Genomic DNA, 21900 nt, shown 5'->3' on the forward strand with positions numbered 1-21900 from the left:
TTTAAAAGAAATTATAGCTTGTTACACATGCATTGCAGCTAATTTTGTAAACATGATTAAGACATCAGGAATTTATTTTATTTTATTTTTAGTGTATCAGAATGTTTTTGTATTGACTTATTCAAACAAAGGATATTGGCTGTTTATCTCATTACATATACTGAAGGAATGTTTTTTGAACTAGCAGGCTTACACACCTCCTCCTCCTCCAGTGGAAATGGCACCGTTTCTGGTATGTCTTAACTGTGGTTCAATGTTAAAGCTGCACTGACACTAACCATGGCTAATTCCAACTAGGATTTTCATTTTTGAAGTATTTTTTTCTTGTTATACAACTGCTCAGAGAATTCTGTGGAAACTATTCCATTTATTCTCTGTAGTAGAGAAAATAATAGCATTTGGAAATCTCATAATGAAATGTAAGGAAAATTAAAAAAACAGATTCTGGTGTATTGATTGGAGCCAACCAATGCAGTCACTGTGCAGACACAACCAGAAAAGGAGATGGAGATGGAAGTTCTTGGACTAACAGGTGAGCCAGAGACTGCTGCAGAGGCTGATGAGACCATGGATCTCAGATGCTCATTGCAGGCCAGCAAGAGAGCTCCAGCTGAGAAACTAACCTACCTCACACAGGCATAGCTAACATGTGAATCAACAACATGGGCTGAATTCCAGCACATGCCTGAACAAGAAGCAAACAAGTGTGGAGGGAAACAGCATAAGAAGAAATGGATGCACTGCATGAGAACAACATGTGAATTCTCACTGAACTACCTAAGGGTAAGAATGCCACTGGGTGTATGTTACACCTGAACTTTTAAAAAAGATGTTAGAGACTGTTTGTTGTATTCACTGTATGAGTTATCAGCAATGCTCCCTCTAAGCTGAGGAGGTTTGTGAGCAAAAATTCTACTTCATGAGGTACTGGCATTAAAGGTGTGAGCAACTGCATAAATTAGTTTTCTCTGGGGCCATCCTTCCTGAGCTAAGGCAAAAATGTGTGAGCTGGAGGCTAAAAATATGTGAGCTAGCTCACACTAACTCAGCTTAGAGGGAACACTGGTTATCAGTATATGAATTGTGAGTATATTCACTTGGCTTTCCAACTGTATGGACGTAATGTGTCTCTGCATATGTGAAGACTATGATTAATATTCTTACAAATGTTTGATCAAATTTATTTAGAATTATATACTTTTCACATTGTATAAGATTTCAGTATTAGTTATTCTGTTCACGGGCTCTTTTAAAGTTAACCATATGCAAACAGTGATGTTGAGAGATACGAACCGGCCCACCCAAACGCCTCCCTGTCAATAGCCGCCGCTCGCGCTATCAGCCCCCTGCCTCCAACGACAAACCACTCTCCCTCGGCGAACGATCACCGGCCGCTTGCGCTGCCCACGCCTGCGCTTGTCAGCCAATGCACCGCTCACTGAACGACCCTCGACGCTCCCAGGCTCCGAAGGCCAAAATGACGCCGCTCCGCGCACGAGGCTCTCCCACAGAGAGCCAAAACACAACCGCACTTGTTCAGGGCGGGGCCAGGGCTTATATAGCCCTGACACCACGCCCCACAATAGACCCGGATTGACTTGAACTGTCAATCACTGCCCTCATTCTTCCGCGGGGGCAAAAGCGGCCCCCAGCCCGAACGCCGGCTGCGCCGGCTTGGCTGGGAAGGGCCGAGCCTTCCACATTTAGGATGCTCCTAAGCATCATAGTTTCCAGAAACATGCAACAGAACACTCTGACATTAAGACTGCCTTTTCACATGGTGAAATACAGGAAAAATTATACATAAAACAGTAACCAGGGTTTAGAGATGAAAAGAATAAACATCATCTGTAAACTTCAAAGGGGGCTTTTATGGGTTTAAATGAGCTGCAAAAGCTTGATTGGATAAGCTGTCCAAGATACTATTCAATCAGGGTTTCAGACAAAGCAGAACTGACCCCTGTCTTACCACAAAGTTGGAAGATAGGCATTTGTTCTGACCTATGTTGATGATATGATTATTTGCCATGAAAATCAAAACACCGGTGCTGAGATTATATCCCAACTAAACAAGGAAGTAGAAGTCCAAACACCTAGGCAATGCTAGCATTTATTTGGGAATTCAGATTGAATGGGAACCAGATGGAAGTTATCGCCTTCATTAAAGCAGAAGATACTGGAATTGTTGCAAAGTTTAGGCCCAGAAGGTGTTAATCCAGTGCCCACAACCAATGGAATTAGGCTCCAAGAAAGAAAAGTACCCGATGAACTACTGCCAGACAAAAATAACTACAGAGCTACCAACAAGACCTGACATTACAACAGCTGTAAGCATATTATCTAGCAGAGTTAGCACACTCACCACAAAGGATTGGACTGCAGTTAAAAGGTGATAAGGTACTTAAAAGGTACTGCATACTTTAAACTGAGACTGTCAGCAACTGTTGGGATATACTGTTGGGATATACTGATACAGATTAGGCTGCAGAAAGATCAGACCTAAGATCCATATAGTCTTAAATCTGGTAGCTGGAATCCTCCTCTCTCTTTAGCATCTGTTAAAATTTTCATTTTAATCCTTGGTTTCTTCCCAGCCCATACAAATTCTGAAATCTTCCTTTGCCATTTATTAAATTGTTTGCTATCTTTCACAATCGGAATGGTTTGAAACAAATACATTATTCTCGGCAGAATATTCATCTTAATTGCAGCTATTCTGCCCAGCAATGACAGATTAATTTTATTCCATTTCACCATATCTTCATTAATCTTATGCCATAGCTTTTCATAGTTATTTCTGAACAAATCAATATTCTTCATTGTTATCTCCAAGCCCAAATACTTTACTTTAGAAGTAACTTCACATCCCGTCAGTCTCTGCAATGCCTTTTATTTACTTGCATGTCTTTACATAAAATTTTTGATTTTTCTTTATTAACATAAAGTCCCGCCAACTCTCCAAATTCTTGTATCTTGGCTAACAGCAAAGGTATTACTTGTATAGGATTTTCAGCTATAAACATTATATCATCAGCAAACACTCTATATTTACAAGTAAATCCTCTAATTTTCAGCCCTTCTATTTTTTTATCATCTAATATTTGCATCAGCAAAATATCAAGAGTCATTATAAACAACAATGGTGAAAGCGGACAACCTTGTCTTGTACCTTTACTGATCATCATATCCTCTGTGAGGTCTGCATTTATACACAACTTTGCTCGCTGTTCCATATATATTGCTTTTATCATGAAGTGTTCTCCAAGTTCTATGTTTTCCATTACTGCAAACATAAAGTCCCAGTTCAAATTATCAATGGCTTTCACTGCATCCGCAAAAAATAATGCAACTTCCTTTTCTGGATGGTTTTCATAGTATTCTACAATATTTACAACTGTTCTTATATTGTCTCTTATTTGCCTTTTAGGGAGAAATCCTGCTTGATCTTCCTTTATTAAGTTAATCAAATATTATTTAAGTCGTTCTGCCAAGATTCTTGTGTATATCTTATAATCATTATTTAATAATGAAATTGGTCTGTAGTTCTGTATGTTCGTAACATCTCTATCTTCCTTGGGGATCAACGAAATTATAGCTTCTTTCCAAGTGTTTGGTATTTTTCCTTTTATTCTTATCATATTCATCAATTTTTGCAGTTTTTTTACTAATTCTTCTTTAAAGGTTTTGAAAAATTTAGCCGTATCTCCATCTGGCCCAGGTGCCTTTCCCATTTTCATTGCATTAATCGCTGCTTCAATTTCAATTTTTTCAATTGAATCATTCAAAATTTTCTTCATATATTCAGTTAAGGGTGCTATTTTAATATTTTTAATATTTTGCAAATACGCTTCAATCTTTTCTTTTTTTATCTTCACACCCTTAAATTAGCATAATACTTTAAAATTTTCTTTTTATTCCTTCTTGATCTTCTATCTCTCTTCCATCAGCCACAATTTTATTAATAATTTTACTGTCTCTCTTTTTCTTCAATTGCCAGGCTAAATACTTTCCAGGTTTATTCGCACCCTCAAAAGATTTCTGTTGCAGTTTTTTTCAAATTCCATTCTACTTCTTTATTCAACAAATGTCTCATTTGGGTTTGTAATATAGTAATCTCCCTTATAATTTTCTTTTTCCCTGGTCTTTTTCTCAGTTCCCCTTCTTTTTTCTTTATCACATTTTGAATGTCCAATCTCTGTTTTTCTTTCATTCTTTTATCCTTATTGTTTAATGTAATCAATATTCCTCTCATTACAGCTTTGTAAGCATCCCATACCATCTGGAACTCTATATCATCTTTGTCATTTATTTGGAAAAAAGCTTTAGTTTCATTTTCTAAAAATATTACAATTTCTTTATCTTGTAGCAAATCTTCATTTATTCTCCATCTTCTTATTTTTCTTTGCAATTTTGTAGTCCATAATGTTGGATTATGATCTGCACTTATCTTTGGAAGAATCTCTACTTTTTTAGTTATGAGGCCCAAATTCTTAGTACCCCATAACATGTCAATTCTGGAAGAAGTATTGTGTCTTGCTGAAAAGAAAGTATAGTCTCTTACTTCAGGGTTAAATTTTCTCCAAATATCTTCCAAATATTCTTGTTTAACCAATTCAAAAAATGATTTTGACAATTTTCTTTCCTTATTATTACTTTTTTGGCCAGATCTATCTATTTTATTCTGTATTGTTCCATTAAAATCTCTCATCATCAAGATCTGGTCATAAGTCACTTCATCCAGCTGTCTGATAATGTCTTTTTAAAAAGCATCTTTTGCACCATTTGGTGCATACAGTCCTAATAATGTTTTTCCCCCATTAATCATTATCTCTACTGCTATATATCTTCCATCTTTGTCTTTAAATACCAATTTTGGCTCTAATTGTTGATTGATATAAAAAACACGCCCCTTTTCTTTTGTTCAGCCAATGAAAAAAATTCCAGTCCTAATTGTTTATTCCATAAAAATTTGTAATCATTTTGTTGTATATGAACTTCCTGTAAACAAATTATGTTACAATTTTGTTTTTTAATCCAATGAAATGTTGCTTTTCTTTTTTGTGGTGAATTTAATCCATTTACATTCCAAGATAATAATTTGTAATCCATCATGGTGCAAAGTCTTTGTTTTGTTCATAAAAACTAGACAACTCATGTGCATTTGTAATTGTAATCCTCCTTCCATGTAGCTCAAAACTCAAGCCATCATGTATTATCCATCTATATCTTATTTCATTAGCACGCAATTTCTCTGTCAGTTTCTTGTACATTTTCCTATCATTTATCACTTGTCTTGGCAACTCTTTCATTATTCTGACTCTGCTCCCCCCTACTATCAGAGTCTTTTGGAAATTTTTATTCAAAATTTTCCCTGCCATGTCTTTTGTCATAAATTTTATAACTATATCTCTTGGCAAATTTTTGTTCTTGGCATATGATGAGTTAACTCTATACATATTATCATACATATTCTAGTCCCTTCAGGATCTTCCTCTAAAAAGTCAGCAATTATTTTCACCATATATTCCTTTAAGTCAGTTCCCTCCCCTTCAGGTACTCCTCTCAGACAAACTTGAGTTTCCATCAGTCTGCAATCATGTATTGTCACCTTCTCTTGCAGCTTTAACAAGGTGGAATCATGTACTTTAACTTTCTCCTCTACATCCTGGACTTTTTTTGTGACCACTACCACGTCATTTTTAAAATCTTCCACTTCCTTTTTAAGATCTCCAATATCTGTTTTAAGTTCTTTTTTACAAGCTGTTAGCATCTTATCAACCCCTTTCATTATTCTAGCTTCCATCTCTTCTAGTTGGTCTTGCATTTTTTCCAAAGAGAGAGCTCTTGTACGTGTTGTTTTTGGCTCTGACATTAAAGAAATCCTATGAAAATTTTAACATCTCAAAATCAAAATCCAAACAACAGATTCAATAGCTGAGAGCTTGCCCTTTTAATTAAGCCTAATTTCGCCTTTCTACGACCTTCCTGGGCTTAGATATTAATTTTTAAAAGTTTTATTTTCTTCAAGATGGCAATCGCAATTTTTCTATAGTAGAAAATAACTAGAATAGGCCTTCTTATTCATCTCTCTTATCTTATTACTTCCTGCTTTGCTAGGCAGCAAATCCCGTTCTCAATGGTATCCAAATCTCACAGTCTTTATTAGTCTCACTCCTCTTCTTACTTCCTGCTTTGCTAGGCACCAAGTCTCATCCTCAATGTCATCCAAGTCTCATGATCTTTGACGAATTTCCTGTGTCGATTGTAGAGAATGCAGAGCCGTGACGTTAATGCTTTCGTCGATGACCACAGGTATTTCAAACAAAAACTTCTTTCTCAATTTTTAGCATTATCCTTATTTTAACAAAGTCCAAAATTCAATCTTTCTTTTCTTTGTCTACCCCTCTTTCTAGATCACTCCTTCCCACCTTCCAAAATTATTTAGTTTGCCTTAAAAAATTCCCAGAGTGAAAGATTATAATCAGTACCTCTCCACTGATATCCAGCTTAGCTTCGGTCTCTTCAAATATCAGATGTTCATCAGTCCCAAAAGAGCTTAGGATCTTGTCAAGCTTATGCCACTTGAATGGCTCTATAAAACTCTGTAGATGATGAAAAACGCCACTCTTCTCCGGCGGTCCCTCAAAGCCTCTAAAGAGCCCCCAACAGAGCTCCCTATCAGCCAAGGTTAATCTCTTCTGAGTTTCTGTGCGTATCTTGGACAAATCTCTAACTGAAAAATGTAGGCAGAAGGCCAAAAAAAGCCTTTTCCTACCCTGAACAGAGGCTTAAGTCTGTCCCCGTCAGCTCAGCACGATTCCCAAACTGGAAGCCCCCATAATCTTGTAAACCTCTATCATGTCACCCCGCAGTTGACATTTCTCCAAGCTAAAGAGCCCCAAGTGTTTTAACCTTTCTTCATAGGGAAAGTGTTCCAAACCTTTAATAATTCTAGTTGCCCTTTTCTGGACTTTTTCCAATGCTATAATATCCTTTTTTGAGGTGTTGTGACCAGAATTTGTCAGATTTATTTATTGAGCAGATAATGGCAATGGAGATAGTACAGCCTTAAAATACACATAAGAAATACCAGAATTGTACACAGTATTCCAAATGAGACCGCACCATCGATTTATACAGGAGCATTATGATACTGGCTGATTGGTTTTCAGTTCCCTTCCTAATAATTCCCAGCATGGCGTTGGCCTTTTTTTTATTGCAATCGCATACTGTCTTGACTTTTTCAGTGAGTTATCTACCATGACCCCAAGATCTCTCTCTTGATCTGTTTCTGCCAGTTCACACCCCATCAACTTGTATTTATAGCTGGGATTTTTGGCCCCAATGTGCATTACTTTGCACTTGGCCACATTGAATCTCATCTGCCACGTTGACGCCCACTCACCCAGCCTCAACAGATCCCTTTGCAGTGCCTCACAATCCTCTCTGGTTCTCACCACCCTGAACAATTTAGTGAAATCGGCAAACTTAGCCACTTCACAGCTTACTCCCAACTCCAAATCATTAATGAACAAGTTAAAGAGCATAGGACCCAGTACTGAGCCCTGCAGCACCCCACTGCTTACCATCTTCCACTGAGGAGATTGCCCATTTATACTCACTTTCTGTTTCCTATTAATTAGCCAGTTTTTGATCCACAAGAGGACTTGTCTACTCCATGACTCTCGAGCTTACTAAGGAGCCTTTGATGAGGAACTTTATCAAAAGCTTTCTAGAAGTCAAGGTAAACAACATCTATTGGGTCCCCTTTGTCCACATGTTTGTTCACCCCCTCAAACAACTCTAACAGGTTAGTCTGTAAGATCTTCCCTTACAGAACCCATGCTGAGTCTTCCTCAATAACTTGTGTTCATCAATGTGCCTACTCATTCTGTCTTTGATAATGGTTTCTACCAACTTTCCTGGCATTGAAGTCAGACTGACTGGCCTGTAATTTCCCGGATCTCCTCTGGAACCCTTTTTAAACTACTCTTTAGATTAGTACTCCCTCGACTGCAAAATAAATGTGAACTGGATGTACTTGAAAAAGTGTAAGTTTATGCCTTTTTTGCAATATACTTCTTGGGAGATTTATTTACTGGACTCAATATCACACTTCTATGACAGAACAAACTTTGCTATATTAACCAAGTATTCCAATAAGAGTGAGATATTCCTTGCCGCAGACAGTAAAGACAGCTGGCAAAGCTCTCACCTCTGGGGCAGTAGGATGGTATTTCCTAATGGGGCAAATAGCTGTCAGGGGCATGTAAAGCTGAGAAAATTGTACAGGGATATGTGCTGAGTTTTTAGTTGGTTTTATGTCCTGCTGCAGGGTATAATAGGAACTATGCTCTTATTTAAATAAAAAATACGAGACAAGGAAATAACTGTATATTACAAAAGTGTGGCATAAATAGGAACAATTTAGGATGTTAGATTCTGCTTAATAGAACCCTACAGATCCAGATAACAATCATTGTATAACTCTGTTACTGAGATTGCACGTTCTTAAGAATGTTACGTCTGTCATACCAGGGACTCACTTATGAAGGCAAAGCTTGTCCTGGAAAAAAATCCTGGAAACAGTCCTTCTCCTTTCTAAATGTATGATAAAGCACTCTTAGATATCTGAAAGGAGCAGATAAAGGCTGACTTATTTATTTTGTTCAGGGGCAGAACTATTTGTGAGAAAACCAGGAGGTCCTATGGGAGATTCACAAAAAATGGGCAGGGCTCTCTATGCCCATTTTACTGCAGTAGCCAGCATGATAAATTTCAGCACAGTTTAAACAACAGCTTGCTTCTTTGACAGTGAAAATTGCTGTGGCAAAAAACAGTCTAGGAAACCTTGACCGGGAACATGGTACTCTCATGAGCATAAACAGCTTTGCTGGATTGCAGCCAAAACTAGATTGGCACAGGTGACTGAAAACTAGATTATAAGCAATCTAAATTGAAGTTACATTTTGAATTGGATATTATTAAATGTGTATTGTTGAAGGAGACTCTTGTACAAGTAAAAAGCTTTCCTGATAGATGCTTTTGTAAAACAGAGGTGAGAGTGAGGTAATTTCATAAGTGTTTAGCTGCATCTTGTGGAATCATAAGGTAATTATGCAATACTCATAATGAAGTGCTAAATTAAAATTAAAATATACCTTGCATTTTCCCACGTTTCCATGGAGATATAGTCAGAGTATAAGCAGCTGTGTCACCAGGTCCTACAGTAAGAGTTGGATCACCGCTTATTATCAGAAGATCTGAAAACACCTAGCATGACAAAAAGAAACAAACAAAATAAAAAGCCATACAACCTCAAATGCAGAAAATGTGAAGATATTAAAAATGTAGCTCCGAAACTGAGATGAAGTGCAAACATTTCTCCATTTCTCTTAATCTTTCCTGCAGTGCCTAATTGACTACAGAAATGGTTTTTGTGGTGCCCTTCAAAGGTATCGAGTTAAATTTTAGTAGCATAAATCAAAATAAGTTACATTAATTTCTTGAAATATTCCTGACCAACATTATCCAAGTAAGGTTGCAAAATCAGGACCACTGCTTTGTGCTGTTCATTAAGGTATCTTGCATTAAGTATAAAAACTAGAAACTACTCAATATACTACTTCTTTAAAAGAAACCCTTAATATCCTGGACATTTACAAATAACTAGAAGTTTTTTACAGTGAAAAGTGGTGACCTGTACTATAGGCATATTCAGGATGAGTCTATTCTTCAGTCTGTTTGTAAATAACTTGTTTCACCTCATAAAGGACATGGTATACTATACAAGAATGGATACAGCTAAAGCTTTCAGATTGCATAGGCATGAATGACAAGGTGACCACTTCATTAATCATCCCACTAAAACAATCACCCTGTTGTTGCTTCAGTTCTCAAATATTTCCCTTCAGAAAGTTGGCATGGTAGGCATGCGTAAAGCTTTAAAGTTTTTGGTTTATTGGAACAAACTGGCAGGAAAGGGAATTGATATTTACGTACAAAGGGTTAGTGATGGGGAATAGATAGACTTTATAAATACATGAATGTCTCTTAGGTTGCTGACTTCAACTGTTGTTTTTTAGATTCTGATTGCCCAACTTTCTAAAATTGCTGCTGCTGTTGTATTTTATGGAATTCTATTGTCTAGTTATGCTATTGCTCCATTTTATGTTTTCAAAATATTTATAATCATTAAATCATATGACATTTCACAATTTGTTGAAAAGCTATCTACATATTTTTTAGTAAATACGCAATCTTGTATTCTTATTTTTTAACATTAGAAGCTCGCTGCACCCCCAAAGTCTCCAGGTGCCACCCCCAATATCCCCAGGTATTTCCTGAGTTGGACCTGGCAACCCTAATCTACCCCCACAAATCTCTAGGTATTTCCCAACCCAGAGTTGGCAACTTTCTTCTTGGCTGCTGCACCTTTTCTACGGGATTAAACCTGGAAGTAGTTAGTCTGCCAGGGTTAAGTGGGAAAGTTTCTTCGGGCTTCCCTTCGGAACAGGAACAGTTTTCTCAGACTCCAGGAGGCTTGGAACTCTCTGGCCTGCAAAGGCTTCAGGTCTGACCATACACTGCTCTTTCTCAGCCTCCAGCCAGCTGCCTTTTCTACTGCCTTCATCTGAGGACTTTTACCTCTCATCCCTCAGCTGCTCCCAGTTCCTGCATCCATGTTCGTAGTCCCTTGAATGCCTTTCTCTTGAGGTATTTAGCCTACTCTTTTCACTACAGGGATCTAGTACTGATTAGACTCCCACCAGGCTGCTCCTTACCTCTGCAACTGGACCTTCCTTAGGGCTGTGTCCTTACTCCATCCTTTCTAATTCAGTGATTGGGTTAGGGTTGCCAGGTCTGTTTTGGAAAATGCCTGGAGACTTTGGGGGTGGATCCAGGAGAGGGTGGGGTTTAGGGAGGGGCATGGTACAACGCTATAGAGTCTACCCTTCAAGGCAGCCGTTTTCTCCAGGGGAGATGATCTCTGCCAGCTGGAGATCAGTTGTAAAAGTGGGAGAACTAAAGGTCCCATCTGGAGGCTGGCAACCCTAGGTTGGGTGCCCTGAGCTAGTGCTTTTCACCAGCTTAGACTAGTGAGCCAGATGCAGCTTTCCATAAGCATAAAAGACCTTGCTATTGTAATACATGATGTCCTTGAAATATAAGATTACTACAATGCACTCTATTTGGGTTAGCAAGGAGGCTGAATAAAGCCTGCCCCCACCTCCCGACTGCTGGTATTCCAAGGAGGTCTCCCATCCAAATATCTGCCAGAGTCAACCCTGCTTAGCTTCTGAGACCTGACAAGATTGGTCTTGTCTGGGCTACATAGGTTTTAATATTCTTTGCTGCTCTGAGGACCCAAAGTTGGGTAGAAAGGGGCATACAAATGTTTTAAATTAATGTAGAATCCAGCTCCTCTGATGATTGAGCACTCAGATATACTGCACATCTATCAATGCAAACAGTACTATCTACCATACTATGATGTGGAAGGGGGGGGGGGATGAATATTCCACTTAAAAGATAAACATATGTATAATGTGGTGCTGGAGAAGAATCTTGAGAGTCCCTTGGACTGCAAGAAGATCAAATCAGTCAGTCCTAAGGGAAATCAACCCAGACTGTCCCCTGGAAGGTCAGATGCTGAAGCTGAAGCTCAAATACTTTGGCCACCAAATGAGAAGAAAGCACTCCCTGGAGAAGACCCTGATGCTGGGAGAAACAGAAGGTAAAACAAGAAAGGGACGGCAAAAGATGAGATGGCTGGACAGCGTTACTGATGTAACTAACTCGAATTTGAGCAGATTTCAGAGGATGGTAGAAGACAGGAGGGCCTGGCGTGACTTTGTCCACAGGGTCGCAAAGAGTGGGACTCGACTGTGCAACTGAACAACAACAGCATAAACCTTTGTGAGTCAAAGGCACAGCCCACTTGATCAGATGCCTGAAATGAGTCACCTGAGTGGTACTTTAAGGAGAGAATATTATAAACATGTTACAAAACAGAAAAAAAAAACATGCAGCCAAAAGGTCTAACAATGCAAGTGATAGGGTTCATTGTCCAGTACTAATTATAGTACCATGCAGACCACAAATGAACTGAAAGATCTAAGTCAATGAATACAAAATCCAGTCTGACCCACTTCAAGCTGGCAGCCACTGGTGATGAATATTAGATCAATAGCGCAAAATATAAAATACAGAAATTACATTTTAATTATTCCTAAGATCTGCTGAGACCAAATTTCAAAGTGTAAGATTTCCTATTGAAACAAACAGCATTCATAATTATCAAATATCCATCTAATCCAAAAAAATACCAGAAGTCAAGGATTCCCCCATAGAAAATTTCTGTATAATTTTAGGAGACACTGACTGCAACTTGTTAAATATCAAAACAAATGCCTATATGAAAAGATGGAGGTTATAAGGTGAGTGTTTGGGGGTGTATAATTATGCTTAATCAATATTTTGGAGTGGAGACGATATTGGATGGTACATATTTTAAATAAGATACAAGATGTTGGGAATGGATAGTTTAAGCAGGACTATCACACCCACGTGTGTAGGAAGACAGGTGTTACTGGTCTGGGGTAGAATTCACTCCCAACCATGGAGTGGTAAATAGTGATAATGTTTATTAAAAGAATAACCAGCAGGAGGATTATCTTGGAAGGAGTGAGATAAAATAGGCAACCTAACAGTATTTTCCCCTTCGCTAATAGAAAAGTACAAGTGATAATTAATACTCCCTCTAAACTGTGAAGTCTTGTGAGTAAAAATTCTACTTCGTGAGCTACTGGCACTGAAGTTGTGAACTACTGCACAAATTAGTTCGCTCTGGGGTCATTTTTCCTGAGCTAAGACAAAAATATGTGAGCTGGACGCTAAAGAACTGTGAGCTAGCTCACACTAACTCAGCTTAGAAGGAACACTGGTAATAATGTTTGTATTTTTTAAAATGTTGTTCCCCACCCCATTCTTTGTTTTGAGTTACTTGTTTTATAATTTTCTTTTCCTAAAGACAGAATATTGCAGTTTGCCACAAGTTATGTATGATCTCTGCATAGTAAAAAGTCAACTTTTTCTAAATATCATTGTACCAAATTCAGCCAATGGTATCAGAAGAGCTATCATAAAACTGGACCTCCTGCAAGGCAGACATTAAGACACCCATTTGCCACCACTGTTGCAACCATAAGGCAGCAAGTTTAGCTAGCATGAGATTCAGTAGATGGAAAAAGAGCTGGGGTGGGAATAAGTTATAAAATAAGGAGAATAAGAGAACAAAGTCTGTTACTGTCCTGAACTACTAAAGCTTCATTGTGTGTATTAGCAACAATATATGCAGCTTGGCAATTTGGGTAGCTGATTATCTGTGTGTTTCTTCTAAACCTTCTACATAATCATTGACAAGAGAAGTGAGAGCATGCTTCTTCCAGCAGAATACAATAAGGAAAGCAGCCAAATTCTCCTAGGCTTAGCCAAGAGCAGCTGTTGACAACAGGGAGCATTCTCATCACCAACAAACAGCAAGGTATCAGCTGTGCATCAGGACAGAGACCAATTTGCTTCAGGAAATGTAAAAATAGTTTGCAGCTTATTTTCATTTATGAACATTGTACTGCAAAGTTTTCTACCACATTAGAATGTATAATCCATCTAAATAATTATCTATAATGATTTAACTTCTTTATATTCTCCTAGGATACACTTTTCATCCATATCAAACTTGAACAAACTATAAAAGTGGGGGAATCAGCAAAAAATTTGCTAAATGAATAACATCTAACAGAAGAATACTTTATTGCTACTGATAAAAACTGAATTAGGAAACACAGTGTGCCAAATCAGGTAGCTAACAGTGCAATCCCAATAACACTTTCCTGGATGTAAGTCTAAGTAGGATGTTGAGCAAACCTGCTTAGGTTGGCACTGGAAGTAAAGGAATCCTAACATGTTACTTTTTTCAAGTGGCCTCTGTGTGAAGCACTGTGTGTGATGCAGAAGAACACTGAAATAAACGATGTTATCTTGGTCATAAGGAGAAGATGCCATTCGTAGGCATGTTTGAAAAGGATGACATGGATTATAAGAGTGTATAAATAGTGTTCCCCTAATGTTACCTCTAGACGAAAAATATCTTGGGTAGACTCCAGAAATAATCATACAGATGTGGAAACTTCTGATGCTGATGATTCTGCCACTACTTCAGGGGAGAAAGGGATCAGCTACAGACTGTTTTTAGATCATGCCACTAAATGATGGGACCATGAAATTTCCCCCCATATTATCCACCCCACAAAGGGAGGTAGAGGACTAACAGTGCAATCCTAAGGACAGTTACTCCAGTCTAAGTCTATTCATTTCAAAGGGCTTAGACTGGAGTAACTATCCTTAGGATTGCACTGTTAATCATCAGTCTCTCCTCTTAGGTTTTGACTCTGGCTGAACAGTGTTTATTGAACTTGGGTCTTGGTTTCATCCCCACATTATATTACAACTCTTTTCAAACCAGAATTGATGTATATAAATTGATTAAATCCCTCAAACTGAAAAGGCATTTTTGAGATGTTGATATCAATAAATTTAGACCCAAGTCTACTTATGTATCACTGTATTTGAGTGTTTGATTCTCAGGGACATCGAATATTGAAAGAACCATAAAAGCAGAGTAAAATTTAATCTGACACTTCAAGATTGCCACATTCCATAAAATTTAGTAAAGGATCCATCAGTTATAATCAAGGAGGCAGATAAAGGTGGGGCAATAGTAATTATACTGACTATTGCTAAGAGGTTTATAGACAATTGCACAATCAGACTTTTTAAGAAACCTATTGACCATGATCCCACTATACACATCACAAGACTAGTCAAAATGTTATTACAAAAGCCTTAAATTTAGGCTTCAAAGATCACTCATATGCTAGATATCTTACTAACAAACATCCACATGTACCTTAAAAAAATATTTTGACAAAAGTACACAAACTGGGAAGACCGCCCCCCCCCCTCGGTCACCCAATAATTTCTGGATTCAACTCAATCTTAGAACCCATTTCAAAGTACATTGATTATTTTTTTACAACCTTTTATTATAAAAATTCTGTCATGTATAAAGGACACGGGCAATTTCATTGTAAAAATAGAGAATCTGACCTTTCCAATGCATCTTTTTTAGTAATGCAGGATGTTTCCACATTAAACACAAGTATTCCACATAATTACATTAGGAACTGCATACATAACATTTTGGAACAACTTTCAAACACCCATCCGCCTACTCATTTTTGATGGATTTTTTTTAATCTTACAGTTGAAAAAATTATCTTCAATTTAACCAGGATTATTTTAACCAAATGAAAGGGGTGGCAATGGGTAATGCTGCAGCCCCCAGCATTCCCAATCTATTTATGGCCAATTTGGGAAGTAAATGTATTTGTAATCAGATTCATAATCCATTTTTAATATACAATTTTTAAAAATGTTTTATAGACAATATTTTTCTTATTTACGTGGGACAGTTTGAAAGACTTTGTTGATTGACTAAATGCACCATACCCCTCTATCAGATTTACTTACCATCAGAATCACACCTTTATCTTGTTTTTAGACATTATGGTCTTTAAATGTAAAGGTAGTCCCCTGTGCAAGCACCAGTCATTTCCGATTCTGGGGTGATGCTGCATCATGACGTTTTCATGGCAGACTTTTTATGGGGTGGTTTGCCATTGCCTTCCCCAGCCTACACATTACCCCAGCAAGTCTTTAGGGCCCAGGAAAATAAACTGGCTGTAAAAACTTATACTAAAGTGACTGATAAGAATTTGTGTCTACATTCCCAACCTTACCACTCTTGACATTTCAGGCCAGTTTGGTGTAGTGGTTAAGTCTGTGGACTCTTATCTGGGAGAATCAGGTTTGATTCCCCACTCCTCCACTTGCACCTGCTGAAATGGCAGAGGTGTAAGCGCACATATTATATTCCTTCAGTTTGAGTATTGTATTACTAACTATATAAGACATTTGAGGTTCTCTGAAAAATCATCCTTAAATATCACAAACTACTTGTGAAATTGATTTGCTGAATGCTACATTATGTTGTTTTGTAAGCTCAACATTTTTAATGTATGCAGGGACCGTTTAGCTATTATCCAGAAGATATTTTTGTAGATATTCCATTACCAGGCTTCACCTGGTTTCTGAAGTTGCATCAATACCAGCTGCAGCTGAGGAAGAGTATGACAATTTGAAGCAATTCTGAGTGAATCCAGACACCGTATTCTGGACCTGGAGTGGAATATTGGACATTTTCAACTCAATTTTTTTACTTTGAAATTGGACTATATGGACTTTAGGAGTATTCCATCAATTTCTTGAATTTCAGAAATATTCTATTATTGAATTCTGGAATTAGACCCATCAAATTATGTATTTTGTTCCTGTTTGTACCATACAATATTTAAATTATATTTATGTTTTCACTTAAGAGTTAGATTTGCAATAATTACCATAGAAATAACAGAGATACTGACTGATAATATATACTTTTATTAGCACAGAAGTTGTTTTGCACTTTTTGTCATAGTTTCTTGTTCTCTTTGCTACCTGGTTCTCTTTGCTGCCTGGTTCTTTTGACTGTGACTCCTCTAATTTCTAACTTAGATAGACAAGATATGGATGGCAGGAGAACAAAATCTACCAAGTGAGCAGTTTTGGGAGAATCAGTAGGCAGGGGACAGGTTAGATGGGTAGGAAAGGCGAAAGGTCTGTCAGAAAAAAATTATTGAAGAAACCGATCTTAAGGGGGGAACTTTGAGAAGAAAACATATTAGCAAGAGAAAAAGGGAATGGCTATAAAGGTGCATGGAGAAGCATGGCATAAGGTATAAAAACAGAGACAGAGAAGAGATAAACTAACAACAGATTGATCTGAATAGAATAAGAAGCCCTGAGTTCTATTTCACAAAATATCTCAGCACTATTGCAGTGTCTGTATGCTGTGGTCCAATGGTTAAGAGGGGAGCTGACTGCAGCTGAATCTATCCAAGACAGAGATCATGTGGCTGGGAAAAACTGAAATCCTAACTGGAAGGTCACTCCAGAGACTCAATGGTATCCAGCTGACAGCTGTAGACGCTGTAGTCTCTGGGTGTGGCAAGATTTCATGCTATCATTGGCTACCAGTTAGTCTCTGGATCCTATTCAAGGTGTTGGTGTTAACCTTCAAAGCCCTTAACAGTCTGGGACCTTCATACTTATGGAACCACCTCTCCTGTTACAACTCCCAATGCTCCCTTCAGTCATCATCTAGAGGCCTCTTGTAGGTGGCTGGCCTTAGGGTGGCTCACTTAGTAGCTGTCACCTCACCAGGGAAGGGCTTTCTCAGTTGTGTCCCTACCTTGTGGAATGCACTCTCAGTTAACACATAGTCCTGCTGGACTTGTTTAATTTCCACAGGGCATACAAAGCTGAATGAGCTTTGGGTTCTTTTAACAGTGGTATGGTGATAGCCACATATTTTAATGTTAATATTTTATATTTGTTTTTTCTTTTTACCTTATCGGTTTTAATATTGTAAGTCTCCACAAGACTCTTCAGGTGAGTGACAACTAAAAATCTAATAAATAAATAAATAAAATATTTTAAATGTCACAATTTTGCTTGGAATATGGGAAGCAATAATTATCTCATGACCAAGAAACCACAGTCATTACATATTCAATTGGCTTTTTAGAGTACAAGCATTCTGTCCATGGCTAGCTTTGCTCAGAAATGAATGCCACACACACACACACACACACACAAAATGCTACAACCCATAGAACTCATGAAGTGACACTCAGGAAGCTGACAGAGCTCAGTAAAGAAATCTAGAAAACCAAGGAGTACTGGGAATATGGCCAAGAGTTATGCAGATCCAGAAGACCCAGAGCAAAGACTTAAGCAATTCTGATCAAGCAGCTTTGGCTGTAAGGCTGCTTTAGGAAGTTTAAGAACAAAGCTAGCATTCAAGGGCAGCTGAGGCCAACTCAGACATCCTCTGTGTTCAGAGCTCCCACGGATTTTCTGAAGTTAATTCTCAGATATATAGACCCCTGATTCAGATCACATGCATAGAAAGCAGGGAGAGGGGTCTTAACCCTCATGCCATATTCCTGACATGAAATGACCCCTTCTAGATTAGACTTAAATTTAACAGTGGAGCATGAAGCAGCTTCCTGGGGTTGCTACAAGTTAGGAAAAATGGCATGAGGTAGAGGGAAGGTTTAGACTTTAACTTCCTGCTTGCCATTGTCCCAATCTGAATTGGGTTCCTACATGCCTGAGATTTGAGTTTTGCCCAAATCCATGTATGTGCCAGAAGTTACATCCATTTGACCCCCCCACCTTGCCCCCTCCTTCTGACATTAGTTGCTAGCCAACAGCTGGAAACCCTACTGAGAACTAATTTTTTTAAAATGCTGGAAGATCTGAACACAGAATTTTCAAAGCATGTATACTTTACCATTTGAAAAGTAGACACATGTAGCCAAGCACTGCCTGTTAAGAATTTTTAAAACTCCTAGTTAGTGGCTAATTTTCCTTGCCTCCCTACCTCTCAACTTATATTAAAAATTAGCCACTAAGCAGAGAGATAATCAGACAAGCAATAAAGGGGGCAAGGGTCCTGCTTTCCTGTATGTTTGCATCTAACCCCCTTTTTTCTCTGCTTCTATGACACCATCATAAAATTTCCAGCAGGCAGAGCTTCTCTATATTAGGAGTGGCTACTTTTCATGTTTTGTGTATAAATTATGGTCAGGCTCTTTGATTCACAACTTCCTTGTGGTGTTGACACATGTCACTGAAATCTGTGCACGAGTACAAAGGACCAGTCATTATGTATGAGGGTAAATATGTATCCGAGGGAGGCTCCATCTTTCAACACTACATGAGACATTCCTGGATTATTCTAACATGTCCTTCAGATGAACTGTCTCTGTCATTCCGTCTAGAGGACTACAAGAATCCTCCTTTGACTGGAACTCCACTATATTTTAGAGGTGAAGGGGCAAAATGTCAGCTGTGTTAAGGAGCTCCCAACACAGATCATAATTTGAAGTAATCAAACATTTGAGAATAGGAAAACAGGGATATAGGAGAATAAATTGCCAGCTCTCAGAAATTGTAATCCTCAGAACTGGAAGCCTAATACAGACTATGACAGGAAGCCAAATGTAGAAGCTGCCAGAAGAAATGTGGTGTTTATCCATGCACCACAAACTTGCCTCCCCACTGCAATAGTCAGAGGTTTATGTGAAGATAAAAAATCACAATGAACTAGGGTTGCCAATCCACAGTTAGGGGTAGGGGATCCCCTAGTTTAGAGGCCCTCCCCCCCCGCTTCAGAGTTATCAGAAAGCGGGGGGGGGAATGTCCACTTGGCACTCCATTATACCCCATGGACACTGGTCCTCAAAGGATATACTGGAGAATCAATCAGTGGTTATCTAGGCCTTGGGAGCTGTTTTTTTTAGGTAGATGCACCAAATTTTCAGCATGGCTGCTGATGTCTCTCCTCAAAAATAAAAACACCCCCCCCCCCCCAGTTTCAAAAAGATTGGAACAGGAGGTGGAATTCTGTCATCTCCAAAAGAAGGTGCCCCATCCTCCATTGTTTCTAATGGAAAGAAGGCATTTAAAAGGAACATGATCCCTTTAAATTGATGGCCAGAACTCCCTTTGGAGTTCATTGGTACTTTTCGCAACCTTGCTCCTGGCTCCACTCCCAAAGTCTCCTGACTTTACCCTCAAAGTCCCCAGATATTTCCTGAGTCAGACTTGGCAATTCTAGAATGAATAGGAAAGACAGGTTGCTTACCTGTAACTGTAGATCTTCGAGTGGTCATCTGTGCATTCACACTCATGGGATAGAGCGCCCGTGCCAATCCCCGAATCGGTACCTAAAAAGCCCGGGATTTTTTCGCGCTCAGCACCAATGGGCATGCACAGGCGTCCCAGTGCGCATGCTTGCCAGAACCAGCGTGAGGATCCCGCCAGTTCCTTCCTGACTGCTGGAAACCCCTACTGGAAGGAGACCGTCAGCAGTGGGGAAGGAGGGCGGGTAGTGTGAATGTACAGATGACCACTCGAAGATCTACAGTTACAGGTAAGCAACCTGTCTATCTTCTTCGTGTCTCTATGCTTCACACTCATGGGAGATTAGCAAGCAAGACATACCTGGAGGCGGGAAGACGGTCAACCAGAAGAAACAGCTTGCAGCACCGCAGCTCCCAAACGAGTCCTCTGCTAAGCATGCACGTCTAGCGCGTAGTGCTTCATAAAGGCATGCGGAGAGGACCAGGTGGCAGCCTTGCAAACATCCATCAGGGAAACGCCTTTCAGGAACGCCACTGACATTGCCATCGTTCTTGTAGAGTGTCCGCGAATAGGGCCAGGTAATGGCTTCTTTGCCAACAAATAACACAGTTTAATAGTCTCAGTGAGCCATTTCGAAAGCCGCTGAGACGAGATCCTGGAACCTAACGTAGGAGCAGCATAAGAAACAAAAAGCTGCTGGTCCTTACGAAAATTCTTAGAGTGACTTAAATAAAACAATAAAGCACGCTTCACATCTAGAGCATGCAACCTACGTTCCTCATCCGAGGAAGGTGTAGGATGAAAAGTGGGTAACCGAACTTCTAAGTTGAGGTGGAACTGAGAAACCACCTTGGGGAGAAAAGAAATATCAGGCGCTAACGACACTTCAGCCTCCTGAAAAACTAGATATGGGTAGACACAACGCATAGCCGCGAGCTCCCCTGCACAACGTGCTGATGTAATGGCTACCAAAAAAGCAGTCTTCTGAGATAAAAACTGTAATGAACATGTGGCCATCGGCTCAAAAGGATGTCGAGTCAGCCTGTCCAACACTAAAGTCAAATCCCACAACTGTGGGGGTGATCTCGATGGAGGATGAAGCCTAAGCAAGTCCTTCAAAAACCTCTTAGAATGAGGGTGTGCAAAAACAGAGTGCCCCTCAACTGGTTCATGGAATGCAGAAATTACTGCCAAATAAACCTTGATGGAAGAAAAAACAAGGCCAGCATCCACCAGAGATAACAAAAACTCAAAAATTACCGACAATCCCACCCTTCGGGGTGAAACTGAGGGATCAACTAAGAACTGCAGAAACCTCCGCCACTTCCTATCATAGGAAGCGTGGGTAGAAAGTTTCCTTCTGTTCAGACTTCCGGTGTAATGGCGTGGTGAAGCAGAATGAATCTCCCGAGCTCTGGGGGGAAGTTCTGTTTTGGTGGGCAATTGAGAGAGCTTTCCTATGGGAAGTGACTCCTAAGAGGTATCAGGGGATACCTCATAGTCCGGGGAGCTTTTTGGGGACTGGAAGAGAAGCGGAGGCTCTTCTTTCATCCCCATTCTGTCCCTTTGGCCGATGCCCTCCAACACTTCGGTGCCTAACCGGGCCACCGGGTAAGGAGCAGACGGGGTGAGCGAAAAATCTCCGTAAGAGACTCCCAACAAGAAGAAACAGAAAGCAAAAATAGATTCCAACAGAAAAACATACCTGGACTCAAATACAAAAAGGTATGGTTCTTTAGAACGAAGAAATAGGGACGCGGGCAGAGACGGAGGCATGGACGCAGAGCTGAAGGGAGGTTTGAGAAGAATCGTGGGCGGCTTAGATCTCCGGCGTAGCACCGGCAAGCAAACGCTTTGTGCTTTGGAGGGTGGCACTTGATAGAGAACAAGAGGAGGAGAGGCTGGAGAGACATAGAAACTCTGAAGTTCTAAGACTAACCTTCCATAATAAAGCTGGAAGCTGAAGCTGAAGCCCTGTGGAGCTTGGAGGGTCCGAGAGGGAAGTGGACAGCAGCCGACGCAGAC

The 21900-nt window shown here is 39.4% G+C and overlaps 1 protein-coding gene across 1 annotated transcript in view; it reads right to left on the minus strand.

The window, feature by feature from the left end:
* CFAP47 (cilia and flagella associated protein 47) overlaps positions 1-21900 on the minus strand; it is a 536960-nt gene that overhangs the window by 218175 nt on the left and 296885 nt on the right. Inside the window, exon 49 of the mRNA XM_060234105.1 lies at positions 9162-9273. Coding sequence (XP_060090088.1) covers positions 9162-9273 — 112 coding nt within the window. The remainder of the gene's footprint in view (positions 1-9161; positions 9274-21900) is intronic.

This window comes from Heteronotia binoei, chromosome 3 (genome assembly GCF_032191835.1).
Source record: "Heteronotia binoei isolate CCM8104 ecotype False Entrance Well chromosome 3, APGP_CSIRO_Hbin_v1, whole genome shotgun sequence".
Classification (NCBI taxonomy): domain Eukaryota; kingdom Metazoa; phylum Chordata; class Lepidosauria; order Squamata; family Gekkonidae; genus Heteronotia; species Heteronotia binoei.